At 50.2% G+C, this 14,848-nt stretch overlaps 1 protein-coding gene across 1 annotated transcript in view; it reads left to right on the top strand.

Annotated features, from left to right (window-relative positions):
* Positions 1–14,848, top strand: part of UBAP1L (ubiquitin associated protein 1 like) — a 25,092-nt gene extending 10,244 nt beyond the window's left edge. Inside the window, exons 3-7 of the mRNA XM_034994774.1 lie at positions 1,073–1,231; positions 6,134–6,715; positions 8,612–8,818; positions 13,286–13,387; positions 14,306–14,848. Of these exons, the coding sequence (XP_034850665.1) occupies positions 1,112–1,231; positions 6,134–6,715; positions 8,612–8,818; positions 13,286–13,387; positions 14,306–14,440 (1,146 nt within the window). The 5' untranslated portion in view covers positions 1,073–1,111 and the 3' untranslated portion in view covers positions 14,441–14,848. The remainder of the gene's footprint in view (positions 1–1,072; positions 1,232–6,133; positions 6,716–8,611; positions 8,819–13,285; positions 13,388–14,305) is intronic.

Here is a 14,848-nt window from a genome sequence, read left to right as displayed (position 1 = left end):
GCCACCCAGGTGCCCCTCTAATGACCTTTTTAAAAGACAAAATTTACATTGTTTGTTGTTTATATAGAGAGATATAGTTGATTCTTATATATCGACCTTATACCCAATGACCTTGCTAAATCAACTTACTAATTCTAAGAGTTTTATTCATAGATTCCTTTGGATTTTCTATATATGTCATCTACAGATAATGGTAGTTTTATTTTTTCTTTCCAATCCTTATATATATATATTTTTTTTTTCCTTCTCTTTTTGAACAGGCTAGTACCTCCAGTACAATGTTGAACAGAAGAGATGATGGGGACATCCTTGTCTCAATTCCAGTCTTGGGGATATCTTTCAGTATTTCACCATTAAGTGGGATGTTTGCTTTAGATATTTTAGTGATATTCTTGATTAAGTTAAGGAAATTTCTTTCTCTTCCTAAGTTGCTAATTGTTTTTTTCTTAAAATCATGAATGGGTATTGATTTTATCAAGTGCTTTTTCTGCATCTACAAAAATAATCATATAATTTTTCACTTTTATTCTATTGACGTTTATCTTTATTCCCACTGATTGATTTTGGAATATTAAGCCAGTCTCTTATTCCTGAAATAAACTCAACCCTCAAGCCAGCAGTGTTGTATTTTTCTATACATAGTTATTTTTGTTGAGATTTTTGCAGTTACGTTTATGAGAGATTGGCCTTTAATTTTGTCAGATTTGGTATCAAGGTGGTGCTGAAATCAAAACGAGTTAGGAAATAGTTCTTTTATGGAATAGTTTGTATAATTTGACATTTTTTCCCTTACATGTTTGGCTGGAAACTTTTTTGATGACATGCTTTAGAGCGAGTTTTGTAGGCCACATTTTGGGAAACAGTGGTCTAGAACAAAACTTAAACATGCAATACTCAATTCCTGTCAGTTTGAATGCTCTCGTTTTTATTTATTTCCTCCCTATGCAGGACCAGCCACTTTACCTTTTCTTTCCTGGCTGTGTGGGCTCAGCTAAGTCAGCACACAGGAAAGTGGTGAGGCCATCTGAGACCAAGCCTGGTCCTCAGGTCTACGCTTTCTCCTTGCCACCAGGCAGCCTGCCCTCAGCCATCTCCACACTCCTCTGACAGAATGAATGCCCTCGATGGCATCCCCTTCAAGGTGCCCAATGGCTTTGTGATAGGCACAGAGCCCCTTCCTGGGCCAGAGCTCAGTGTCCCAGCCTGCAGGGAGCTTCTGCTGGGTTCTATGGTAAGTGTATCTCTCTGTCCATCTGTCTCTTGTCTCTGGGTCTGTAGATCTGATGCTGAGACTCATAGGCCTTGTTCCTTGATTTTAAAGGGCAGCAAGGCCAGGGTGCCTGGGTGGCTCAGTCAGTTAAAGTATCTGACTCTTGATCTCAGCTCAGGTCTTGATCTCAGGGCTGTGAGTTCAAGCCCCTCGTTGGGCTCCACACTGGGTGTGGAGCCTACATGCATACATACATACATATGTACCTACATACATACATAAATGGCAGCAAGTCCATCTGTGGTATATTCTAGAAAGTTTTGGAAATAACCCAAGGGGAAAAGGTGTTTCATGAAGAAGGCTGGTGATGGGGATTATTTGGTGGGTCTTATTTTAAAAATGATTAGGATAATAGGAAGCTGCCTATAGGAAGTGACTGAGAATCATTGCAAGGATACTCCAATTCCTCTTTTCCCTGTCAGCCTGCTGCCATGTCTAAAATTCTACCATTTAGAATCACTCCTGTGAACTAAGACACTATCTCTAGAATCCTCTGTTAAAATGCAGTTAGATGAGACACATTAGAAGGTATTACTGTTCCATAGACCCAAAGCACATCTGCCCTGGAGGCGCCCTTGAAACACCTCATGCCCCACAGTTCACACACTGGGATATGCGCCCAGTGAATGCAGTGGTATCTGGTATCACACACCCTCAAGATAAACATGAGAGTCAAGTTTACTTGGAGGTTTAGGGGGAAACCTATTGCATTTGTATTATAACACCGATAGATCATGAGATAGGATGCAGAATTCACATGAATTTTTACAAATGAAAGAACAAGATTGCCAAAAACTGTGGAACTGGTGTCGGGCCTCTCAGAGTCTTACGTGCTCTTTCTCCACTGTCTGCAGGGTACTTTGTAAAAAGTTCTGAGGATCTAGGGCGGCCCTCACTCATTTTGCACACGAGGAACCTGAAGTCCAGAGAAGGGAAATGGTTTGTCCAACGTTAGTGGCAATGGCAAGACTAAACCCCAGGTCTTAACTCCAAATTGCTGCGTATTAGCTCAGAGCAGGATGGGAGTGTGAGACACTGGACGGGTGAGGTTCCTCGGCAGAAAACCGGGTTGCAGGAAGTCAGGTGCAGAAAGTACAATCCACGAAGGAGGAAGGGGCTTGAGTGGCTCGGGGGCCCAGGAGCAGGAGACTCAGTGCCATTTTGCTTTATCCGCAGACCCTTAGGACCAAGGTCTCCCGAAGGGAAATCAGCTCTGTAAAACCCAGAGCACAGTGTCCAGGGGCCCATAGTCACTTTTCCCAGGCAGCCTTCGCTGTGGGCCTGTGTCGTTGGGCAGAGGAATTCGCTTGGCTAAGCTCCAGTGGAGGTGGATTATCACAGCTTTTCCCTCCCCGCTGAGCTCAGGCCAAGCCAGGAAGAAGTTATCCGGAAAGTTAGTTTTCTTAGGAGCAGAATTGGGCACCTTTCTGCCAAGTCCATGTCTGGTGTCCTGGCCCAGGTACTGACCCTAGCTCTGCCCACTACTCTCAGCGAGGGTATCTGTACTCCCTGGAGCCTGTTTCCCTTCCTGGGCCTCCATTTCTCTCACTGCTGGGCCAATCTAACAAACTGAGAAGCATAAGACTCCAAGTATGATTTACAGCCTCTCCTGGTAAGTCCTCTTGAGTTCATCGGGCTGTATTCCCAGTGTTTGAAACCTGGAATACATTTCCCCATAACAACGATGTTACAGATAGTGGTTAGATTACCAGGTGAACCTAGGACAGTTTAGAACAATGGTCTAAAGGGAAAAAGTAATAATCATAGCTACCAGTATTGAGTACCTGCTGTGCACTAGGCCCGTGCTTAGGTGCTCTGTGTACATTCACTCTTCTCTCTCATATTTCTGATAACCCTTTTAGCAGGCATGTGTTCCTACCCCACGGCACAGGAAACCAAAGCTGTCACCCAACTGATGTACTTGTGAGTGACGCAGGCAGGATTCCCACACATGTCTGTCAGACCCCAAAGCCCATGTCTGCCCCACCCACCCTGCTGCCTTCACCCTTCCTTCCACACTTAAAGCCTTGGCAAGTCTGTGTTTGATTGTTTCATAGTTTCCCTTTAATTAGAGTGAATTGCCCTAACAAAAAAATATTTTTAGAGAAAAATACATTCGCATAGTTTAAAAATGAAAATAAAAAGAAAGAAAAGGCTTACAAAAGGGTATAGAGCAGGGGTTGACAAATATTTTCTGTAAAAGATCAGGTAGTAAAAACTGGCAATTACTCAACTCTGTTGCTCTAGGGAAAAAGCCATAGTTCTGGAAAGGAGTGGGTGGATAGGGCCATGTTCCAGTAACACTTTATGTACAAAAGCAAGGGGGGTGGTCAGTGTGGCCCACAGGCAGCTTGAAGGCCTTGGGAGAGCGAACAGCCTCCCACTGACACTTTCCCATCTATCCAGTTCTCCAGCTCCAACCCTCACTGGGGTATCTGTTTCTCATTTTCTATGTATTCTTCCAGGGATGCTTATGTGTGTGGAGACATGCAAATACAGCTATTTCCTCCCTTTTTACCCCAAAGGTAGCATTTTATATACACTGTTATTCCTGACTTTTTTATCTCATATATTTTAAGATCTTTCTATATCGGTACATAAAAAGCTTCTTCAGTTTCATTTTTCACTGTGTAGCATTGCATTACATGGATATATTGTACTTTCTTGAATGGACACTTGAGTTCTTCCTAGGCTTCTGCCATGACAAACAATGCTGCAGGGAATGACGATATGCACATGTCCTTTTGAATTTAAGTATTTTTCCAAATTGCCCTCCGTAGGGGTCATACTGATTTCCATCCCAGCCAGCACTCTACAAGAGGCCTGTAGAGTGATAGGCGGATGGTATCTCAGGGTAGTTTTGATTTGCCTTTCTCTTATCACGAGTGAAGTTGAGGAACTCTTCATGTGTTTAGAAGCCATCTGTGTGGCTCTCTTCTGTGGACTGTCCATATCTTTTGCTCATGTTCCCGTTGAACTGTTGGTCTTTTTCCAATCTATTTCTAGCACTTGCTGTATTAGTAAATTTAGCCCTTCATCTCTGCTGTGAGTGCTGTTTTCCCCCCAGTTTGTCATCTGTCTTTGACCTTGCTTCTTGTGGTATATTTGCCATGCAAATTTTGCACATGTGTGTATCTGTACTTTTATGGCTTCTGGAAAGGCTTTCCGCACTTGGGGTTATAAAGCATGTCTCTTCTGCTTTTCTCCTAGTACTTTTATGGTTTCATATCATACATTTGAATTTTTGATCCTTTTGTAATTAATCCTTGTGTATAACATAAGAATGGATCCAACTTCATTTTCTTCCAGCTAGCTAACACCATTTATTGACTAGTCTCTCTTTTTCCCATTGCTTGAAATGCCACCTTTATTATTTACCAAAGCCCCATAGATATTAAAGTCTATTTCTGGACTTCCTATTCTCTACCTGCATCTGTGCCAACACCATAGTTTTAATTATTGTCATTTTACAATATTTTAACAGCTAGTAGGGCCAGTCCCCCCTATTTATCTTTTTGTGCCCAGAGTTTTTCTGGCTCTTCTGATTTGTTTGTTTTTCATACGAACTTTAGAATCATCTTGCTTCATTCCATAAATCGTAAATGTTGGTATTTGTTTTGGGTCTCAGTACCTTTTCATCCCCTGAGTCCCACTGGCTGTCTCAAAACCTCCTTAGTCTCTTTCTCTCCACGTCTGCCTTATCACCCCTCACATGGTCTTTTTCCCTCCTCTGTCCTTCACAACCTGCCTGTTTTGCTCCAATCCCTTCATCCAACCGTTTATTCTGCACATACTTACAAGCATCCACTCTGTGCCAGGCCTGCCTGCGCCCTGAGGATGCAGAGAGGAATAAGACACGGCCACTGACTCAGTCAGGGAGCCATGCTGGAACAGCCACATTAGGCTCCTCTCCCCAACCTAGGGTCATGTCAGGAGAGGAGGGGACAATGCCTGTGATCTAAGTCTCTGAGTATCTGTCTTCCTGCCTCTCCTTCCCCCCACAAATACCACTTCCCCCACCTTCGTTCTTCCTTCATTGGCCATCACAGAGCCTTGAAATTGCCTTTTAGACAATTTACATTTTTTAACGGAGCTTTGTATTTCTGGATCTTATTTTTAAAGGTAGGCAACAGATGAATATTTTTTTTTACTCATTTCTAAACTCTCAAGTTAGATTATTTATGTGAGCTCCGATTGTTTTTTCAGGTGGCCTGATAATGTAGTTGAGAAAGTACTACTGTCGGGTGGCCCGAGGAATCCCAGCTCAAGCCACTCAACACCAATCTGACCTCCAGCAAATTAAAGATTCTGAGCCTCATTTTCATAGTCTGGAAATAGAAATAACACTAGAACGTACTAAGTAGAGTTTAACAGAGATTAGTGATTTTTACATTTTCTGGGCTTCAGAGTAACCTCTGATGGCATCAAAGGGGAAGGGGGCAGGTATTATTCCAGACAGAGGTTTGTGTGCTTCACTGGCAAATGGTGCTGGGCTCAAGTGAAAGTTTCTTTGCTAAGAACAAGGTTTCTCGGAGACATTTTTTAAGCTGCTATCGTTCAATTACATACTGAAAGGCAAAGGGACTTAGATACTGGATTTCACTACATTTCATTCTATTAACCTATTCCTCATTATGTCCTTCAGGCCGAGTTAACCATTCAATTGTATGGCTATCCATCGACCCCAGTGCTAGCTTAAACTGGGGCTGGGGGTGGGTGGTGATGGATGCCTGGAGTTTAGAATAGGAAGCTGCCCAGGCCTGGCAAGTTTTTGGCCGAACAGGTTCCCTGGGGGCCAGGGGGTAGGGGTGCGCCCCTTGGGCCTGGTTTGCACCGGGAGAGCCTCACGTCGCCTTCTCGCAGCACGACTTCAGCTTGGAGAGGAGAGCGCTCTTCTGGGCGGAGGCCGTGGTCCGGGGACCCTGCCCGTTCCAGTGCGACGCCGCGGGAATGGCATCAGCCCCTCCCGCCTGGCTCTTGCTGATCGGCCCTGACCACGAGCTAGTGCCTGCACCTGCTGCAGACATGGGCCCTGAGGCCGGACCCCAGCAGCGGCTTAACCAGGAGGAGGAGGAAGAGAACCAGGGCGAGGACCACGACGACGAAGAAGCCGCCTCTGCCAACGAGGAAGAGCCAGGTCACTGCAGCCCCCCGTCCAGCTCCCCTGCGAGCCCCGGCCCCGGCCATCCCCGCTGCTCGCTGGACTTGCTGCGCGGCGTGAGGTCGGAGCTGGCCGGGGCACGGCGGCGGCTCTCCGAGGGCCCGCTGGCCGCCGGCCCCCGCGCCCTCCTGCACCGCATCCGCAGCCGGGCGCTGAGCCTCTGCTCCGGCCCCGTGCCGCCCGCGGGCCCCGCGCCCCCGCTCCCCAGCGCCCCCGCGTCGCCCCCGCGGCCCTGCACGGCCGGCGCCATGCCCGCGCTGCGGAGCCACAAGCCCACGGTCTCGGTAAGGAACCTGCTCGCTCCACCAAGGCCGCAGCCCAGCCCAGTAGTCTGGGTTCCCCGCCTGGTCCGCAGCCCTCCTTCCCTCCTCTCTGCTCTCCTCCTCCCTGCATTTTCTTCTTCTCATCTGGCCCTGTACCATGCTGTCCTTCCTGTGGCCCTTGGCCTAGACTAGTCCCTGCTCAGAGGCCCCCGTTCCCTGTTTTACGCTGTGTCTGTTTTGCTTCTATTAGGGTACGTGTCACAGTTGTAATTATCCGGTATCTGTCTGTCTCTTCCCATGCAATATGAATTCTTTTAGGGCAGGGATTGGAGGGCCTTCAGTTTTGTTTCCAGGGCACCCAGCAGCAGATTGGCCCCTAGGGGGTGCTCAGTGAATATCCGTTGAATGAATGAATGTGACTCAAATCAAGGGCTTCCCACAGAGCGAGGCTTCGGGTAGGATGGGTGAGCTGGAGCCTCAATCAAAGGATACTCCCTGAGCAGTTATTTCCTGCTGGGCACTGAGTTGGAAGAGACAAGGTCAAAACCACAGGACAAGGAGAGTTCGCCAAGGGGCTTGTGGGACAAGGCAGCACTGTGTAGTGGGAGGGATCAGGTGTTGAGGGAGAGGGGACAGTTTTTGCAGACTGGGAAGGCTTCAGGACAGAGGATGTGCCCGTGGAAGAACTGGGAGCAGAAGTGAATTTAAAGTGAAACCAGTGAAGCTTAAGCCTCACACCCCTTACTTTGCCTCTTCCAAGGCCTTATATCTAATTTTATATTCATAATTGTGTGCCTTTTTTAAGACATCCAAGTTATGTAAGTATGAAACTCCATAAAAGCTGGATCTGGAGCAGATGGTGTGGGTCAGGGTTGAGAGCCAAAGGTGACAGTTGGGCACAGCTTTCTGCCCCCTAGCTGCCCTACAGTTAGGCCAGGAGAAGCAACAGAATAAGGCCCAGGTGAAATTTAAATCCAAAAACAAATTAGAGGTCTGGCTCTTTCCACTCACGGTTGTGTGACCTTTGGCAAGTCACTGAACTGCTCTGAGCTATCCCTGGGCCACTTTACCTCACACAGTTGCTTAGAGCAAACACAGAGAAGAGGCTGTAACCTGGACAGGCGCACCACATCTAGGGCCAGACGTTGATGCCAGGATGGCTCTTTCCTGGTCCAGATTACATTTAACTCTAGCAACAAGCCTGTGGGGGCAATGGGGCGCATGTGCTGCAGAGGAGAAAACTGAGGCAGAGAATAGCTAAGAATCATTTTTAAGGTCACAAGAGTAGACTCAGATCCTAAGATTTGGATATTTTCCAGTTTGGGGGTCAAGAGCAGAACCTAGGGTAAGGTCATGGCAGGAAAACCCCTGAAAAGATAGGGATGGGTGGACAATTCATGTCACACATATACACTCTGCCCCAGGAGCCAGGGCAGCAGATGGGCTTTCCCTGGGGAGGGGGGGACAGGGCGGTCTGGTCAGGGTTGCCAGATGGGTGCTTCTTTATGGGGAATGGGTTAGGGGTGATGCTGGCCAAACTGACTGAAATGCCTTTGAGCCACCCTCCTTACTCTAGGGCCAGTGTGGTCCCCTCAGCACACAGCTGTGCCCAGTCCCTACCCAGCTCCACGCCCTGCCCAGCCCCAGCCCAGCCAACCTGAAGGAGGAGGAAGATCCACCCCTGCTCCTCCCCTCACTAAGGTGTGGGGTAAAAAAGACTGAATGTGATTCTGAGTAGGGCTCAGGTCCCAAATGTGTGTTGCTTCCCCAGTCATTAACTTCTCTGAACCTCAGTTTCAGTGTCTGTGAAATGGGATAATAGGATGGACCTATCATATTTCTCTTGTGGAAAAATGTCCTGCCGAGCAGGTGACACCTCCAGTGGTAACTGACACATCCAGCCTGTCTGTATTTCAGTCCCTCAGCCCGTACACCTGCCTGCCACCTCCTGGGGGGATGCCCCAGCATCTCAGCGCCTGCGGATCACACCCTGCTTCTGCTGACCTGCTGTCTGCCCTGAGCCAGGAGGAGCAAGACCTCATCGGGCCAGTGGTTGCCCTGGGATATCCCCTGTATAGGGCTATCGGGGCTCTGCAGAAGACGGGGCGGCAGAGCCTGAGCCAGGTAGGTGAAGGAGGGACCCCGAGCTAGGGGGTGCTGTGGGTCTGGAACCAGATGAGTAGCCAAGTAGTTTTTATCTTTAACTTGAAAAAGTTTTGTTTCCTTCTCTTTAGAAGCAGAACCTTAGCCTGACATTAATTGTTGAGGGTTATGAGCAAGTTTCTAGACCCTGATGCTATTTTCTCCATAAGGGTTTATCAGGAATCCCCATGGTCATTTGGAGAGTTTTAATATTCTACTCCTGTTCCAGTCTCTGCCCCAAGCACAAGGGACTGGAACTTTGGGCAGCCGATAATCTCTCCAGAGATACCCAAAAGAACTTTTTGCAATGAGAGAGATGTTTTATACCTGGGTTGTCCAATACAGTAGACACTGGCCTTATGTGGCTACTTGAAATATGGCTAGTGTGACTAAGAAACTGAATATTTGGTTTTACTTAATTGTAATTAATTTAAATTAAAATAGCCACATGTGGCTGCTGGCTACCGTAGGGACGGCAGAGCACTAACCACTTCCCTCAATGAGCAGTTTATCCCTGTTCATATCCATCTCTTTCTCTTTTGATCTACCCATCCATCCATTCCATCTAGTCCGCAGTATTTACTGGGCACTTCCTAGGTGTTCAGATGCAGCGAGGAGCTATGGGGGAAACCTCCTCTTGGTGGAAGGGGCTGGGAAGAATGTATGGCCATTCTTAACCGAGCACAAGGACATTCCAGTGATCAGCAAAGGCTTCATGGAGGTGCCACTTCTTGAGCTGGACTTTAAGGATGAATCTGAATTTGAAGGAAGGAGAAGGGATGATATTCCAAGCAGGAGGAACAGTGTGAGCAAAGGAGTGGAGGCAGTAGGGAAGGGTTCAGGAGGCCCTGATACGACCAGTCTCGCTGGAGTACAGGGTGCATGATGCAGGCTGGTGGGAGATAGGACAGGGAAGGGGAATTGAGGGCAGATTGCAGGTACCTTGAAGGCTGGGCTGAGAGGTTTACAAATGACCCACTAACAAAAGGAAGGCATGGAAGGGTTATGAGTAGGGGCAAGAGGCAACATTGATTGCCCTTCCCCCACCTGAAGGTCACGTTGGGCTTCCCATTGTTTTCTGAACATGCGGGCTCTTTTGGTTGGAAAGCTGAGCTGCAGGTATCAAAAGGCCCCAGGGCAGTTGGCACTTCTTCCTTTCTTCTGTCCCTGCCCCATCACCATCAGAGGGCTTGCATACTCTCTCCATAATCACTGATGACTGTCATATGTCGGGTCCCTGAGGTCCAGAGCTGCCTGCTCCTGGATAAGGGAGGGACAGAAGGAGAGTGACTCTCATCCTGGAGCGGAAGCAGGATGTGCTCCTGCCAGGTGGAGGAGGTGGGCAAATGCACCTGGCTGCCTTCCCCACCCACTCCTGCTTCTACTCTCCTCTGGCTTCATCAGTCCATGCCTTGTCCTGGAGGAAAACCTCCAACATAGTTGCTGACATTCATCGAACACCTTTTTTGTGCCAGGCCCTCAATCTGAGAATATTCTATTAGGTCTTCTCAGTTCTGCAAGGTTGCTACTACTGTCCCTCCCCACTTTGCTGATGAGGAAACCGATTCCAGGGAGGTTCATATCACCAAATCAATGGAAGAGCCAGGGTAGAGGCCAGGCTGGTTTGACTCTGAATCTTTGTTGCATGGTACTTTTCTCTCATTTTCTGTGTGAGAACCTTCCAGGGAGGCACCCCAGGCCGATCTGTGATTTAAGAGTAGATCTAAAGTTGTCCCCACCTTCGGCCGCTGCTGAAAGCCAGAACCTGGGCCAAGAAGCTGGCCAGGAGGACTGTGAGGGACCACAGCCACGGTGGGGGCTCTGACATGCCCCCCCAGTCCCTTAGCTTCTGTGACAAGGCTGTCACTGTGGGGTCTGAAGATTTAGTCGGAACCAGCACGGGTCACTGGCCTCCCCGTGGGTGGGCTGGAGGAATCCCACCGCATCAGGAACATTGTGTTTCCAGATATGCACTGACCACCTGCCTGGCCAGCCGGATCTCTGGGTGGCCTTCTTCCATGGTGGTCAGTCAGGAGCCAAGCCCTGAGGTGTGGGCCTGAAGAGCCATTGGATGACTCCATCTGTTTTCCCCCACCAAGTGATTCTTTCCCTCTATTCTGTGAAGTTCCACCATTAAGTGAGCAACTCCTTTGGGTTCAGATTCCTCCCCCCCGCCACCGCTTAAAGGATATACACTATAGTAAACCTTTCTGGCCAGAAATTATTGACAGATGGCCCAGGAAGGTGAGCAGAGACAGAGCAGTTAGAAGAGCCAGGGAGAAAGGAGGAGATACAAAAGATAAGCTTTGTCCATCATTCCTTCCTTCCACAAGGATTGATGTGCCCACTGGCTGCCTCAGGACATCATGGGTGACATGTGCGAGCATCCACAGGCCAGGCCCAGACTTGGTATGGGACTCCGGGCACCTCAGGGCCCCTCTTTGAACCTCACTTTCCCTCTTCACAGAATGGAGGGGGGAATATGTGTTTATAATCAATGATTGCTGAGGGCCCCATCCCGGGGTGTGAAGGTGACATCTTTACCCACGCTGGGGCCTGAGGCAGACCTCGTGGCTTCTATAGTCTCGTAGGCCCAAAAGCTGACCAAGCAGCAGAGTCTCTACAACTGTAGATCCCCAGGACCTACTCTGGAGGATCCCAGTCAGTGGATCTGGAGTGTGCCCAAGGGCCTATCATGTTAAGGATCTGAAGGTGGTTCTGAAATGTCATCTGCCATGGGGCTACTGGTATGGATTGAGGTCAGCTGTCCTTTGAGTCAGCGGTTCTCAGCCGTGGCTGCACAGAATTACCTGGAGAGCTATAAAAATCCCAGTGCCCAGACTGCCTCCCAGACCAATTATATCAGAGCCTCTGGAGGCAAGCATCAATGGTTTATGGGTAGTTGTGTTAAGGCTCCCACGTAGCTGCAGTCGGCACCAAGGCCAGGAACCTTTGCTGTGTTTGAACCAAGAGGCCAAGGGAGCAGCCACCATCCACTCTTGACTTACTCTTGTTTTCACCTTTGGAAATCCTGTCTACTTTCAAGGCAGCTCAGAGCCCCTCCTCCAGCACTGGGCCCCGGATGGACAAAGCCAAAAGGTCAGATGACCTAGGCCCTCGTCCTGGGTCCCTGGGCAAGCTGCCCACCCTGCTTGGACCTGTTTCTTCCACTGCGCAAGGAGGGCTTGGCTGGGTGGTTTACAAAATATGCTCAGAGCAAGATCTAGGCGTCCTGAGGCAGGAGCACTGGACCCCTGGCTCCCCTGCTCCTGCCCCCAGTTCTCCCAGAGCAGCTCGACCTTCCCATTATTGTTACTGATGCTTGGACAGCTCAGAAGCTAAAGCAGTTTGAAAAGCATTCATCTGTATGATCCATGCTCTGAAGGTCTTCAGGAACCTCCCTGTTGCTTCTCCACCTATACCCATAATTCCTATGGTCTGGAGCCTTCATTTGGCATTGACTCTCTATAAGTCTTGCCTTGATTTGCCTGGCACTCAGGATTTCCCATATCTGGTTCCTCTCCCCTTAGGCTGTGAGCTCCTTGACGGTAGTTCTTAATTCATCTTAGGAACACAGCATACATTTATTGAGCTCCTTCTGTGGGTGCTGGGGACACAGTGGTGACCAAGACTGAAACAGCCCTTCCCTCGCTGAGAGAGGAGAGCGACTACAGAGTCATACGTGCTGGGACGGGGTAGCACAGTCTCTCAGCCCACAGGCAAGGGCCCCAGTGGAGACTGGGGCAGAGGCTCCCCAGGGAAGAGGGGTGAGGGAGTCAGATGTGCCGAGGCCTGGGGCTGCCGAGGGGGGAGCTGAGGCCACGGACAGGGGCAGGGGGGCAGGTCTTTGGGCCCCGGTAAGGAGCAGTACCTCATCCTGAGGGCAAAAGTAGCTCCTGGTGACTAAGCACGGAGTGACGTGAACAGGTTTCCAGCCCTGTGGTATCTTCCTCTGTCCTCCTCCCCTTTCCAGCACCGGGGCTCACATGGGCCTGGATGGCAGACATGCATGTGTCTAGGGACAGGGTGGGGCTGCCCAGGTGTGGGTGCTGAGGAGGCTGCTTCACACTGGTGGGTGCTCACGAGGGAGGGTGGACAGACGGGGACGGGTGGTGGGTGAGGTGCCTGTGCTTCCAGCCAGTCCCACCCCCCACGTAGGGTCTAGGAACACTTAGCTCACCCTGACAGTCCTTTTCCTGGATTACAGCCCCCGGTTGGGGACATTTGGTAAGAATGTGCTGTCCACCCACCCCCAGGTCCCCAGGGGAGGCCTCTGCCCCTCTTCTGTTAGCTCACAGGTCTCTGGGGCCATTTCTGTGTGTAGTGGGTTGACTCGGCAGCCTGGTCTGAGCCCAGGCCTCGCTGAGACCCCCAGGGTGCCTCCTCTGTCCCATCTGCTGCCCCTGCCAATGCCCTTACCACCCCCGCGCTGGGGCCCTTGTGGCCCAGTTTCTCGGCTACCTTAGTGCCTGTGACCGGCTGCTGCGGCAAGGCTACGAGGAGGGGCTGGTGGAGGAGGCCATGGAGATGTTCCAGTTCTCCGAGAGCCAGGTCAGCAGGGCCACCTGCCCGGACCCAGGGGGAGGGGAGGGGAGCGGTGGGGGTGCACACACGAGCCTAGTGTGCAGGGGTACACCCGTGCCGGAACCAGAGCCTGAGGGCCATCAGGATAGAGCCTGCTTGCTGAGCCCTGCAGAGGAGGAGACAGTCCAGGGAGGTGAAGCGTGGGGAAGGGGAGGAGAAGAGGTGGGGAGGGAAACAGGAGGCAAGGCTTTTGCTTTATTTAGCCGAATTAACACACAAATATTATTGGATGCCCACTCTGTCAGACACCCAGAGAGGAGCCATGCACAGCACAAAGATGCACAAACTCTACTCAGGGAGTTTGCTGCCTACCTGGAAACCCAGAAGGCAGACATCTGTGGGCCCAGTGGTACATTCTGAGGGCCCAGCGTACATGACCTGTCCACAGCGTGCTGTTGGCCCAAGCTCTGCTGAGCACTTCTCCACAGAGGCTGAGGCAAGGACAGGGGGCTGGGAGGGATGCCAAGGAGAAAGGAGGGAGGAGAAGCAGGGACTTTTCAGGCACTGGGGCCAGAGGAGGAAGGAGGGCAGAGGCTGCACTGCGTGAAACTTTGGCAGGGTTTGGGGCTCAGGCAGAGACCCCAGGCTGTGCATCCTCTGGGCCCCAGTATGTAGCCTCTTGCTTTCTGCCCCAGTTCCTGAGCACAGGGAGTCAGGAATGAGCTGGAGTAAAGCCAGGATGGAGCCAGTGACCAGGCCTTCCTTGGCTCAGGAAGGGAGATCCAAGCCCATGTCACCCCGAGGTACAGGAAGAAAAACAGGTGCTGCCCAGGATCAGGCTTACCTGGCTTGGGAAGTCCATAGCTTTGTGGGAGTAGATACAGTAGGTACCAGGGAGAGGGCTCCACAGGGAGGTGGCGGGCCTGGCAGAGTCCCCTTCCTCAGGCAGGTGAGTTCCTGCGCCTCTGGGCACAGTTCAGCGACATGGGCTTCGAGCAGGACCGGATCAAGGAAGTGCTGCTGGTCCACGGCAACCACAGTGAGCAAGCGCTGGAGGAGCTGGTAGCCTGTGCCCAGTGAGCACTGGTGCATTCCACAATGCCTGTGCATCCCAGTCCTGTGCCAGACCTGGCAAGCCACTGTACCTGGATTATTAAGACTACGTAAGAGGGCCACCCTGCTGGCTCAATCAGAGGAGCATGTGGCTCTTGATCTCAGCGTTGTGAATTTGAATCCCACGTTGGGTGTTGAGATTACTTAAAAATAAATAAATAAACTTAAAAAAAAATTTACACAAGAGTGACGCACGCTCATTGTAAAAATGCAAACAGTGCCAAAGGTGGAGGTAAATACTGTAGGGGAGGCCAAACTTTACCCATTTTAGGTTTTCAGCTGGGGCTCTTCATGGAAAAGACCAATTAAGAAGAGAAAAACAGGGGTGCCTGGGTGGCTCAGTTGTTAAGCGTCTGCCTTTGGCTCAGGTCATGA

This window comes from Mirounga leonina, unplaced genomic scaffold (genome assembly GCF_011800145.1).
Source record: "Mirounga leonina isolate KUSES-001 unplaced genomic scaffold, KU_Mleo_1.0 Mir_91, whole genome shotgun sequence".
Taxonomy (NCBI): domain Eukaryota; kingdom Metazoa; phylum Chordata; class Mammalia; order Carnivora; family Phocidae; genus Mirounga; species Mirounga leonina.
The sequence above is the reverse complement of the archived record's forward strand: the minus strand, read 5'-3'. Positions and strand labels throughout refer to the sequence as shown.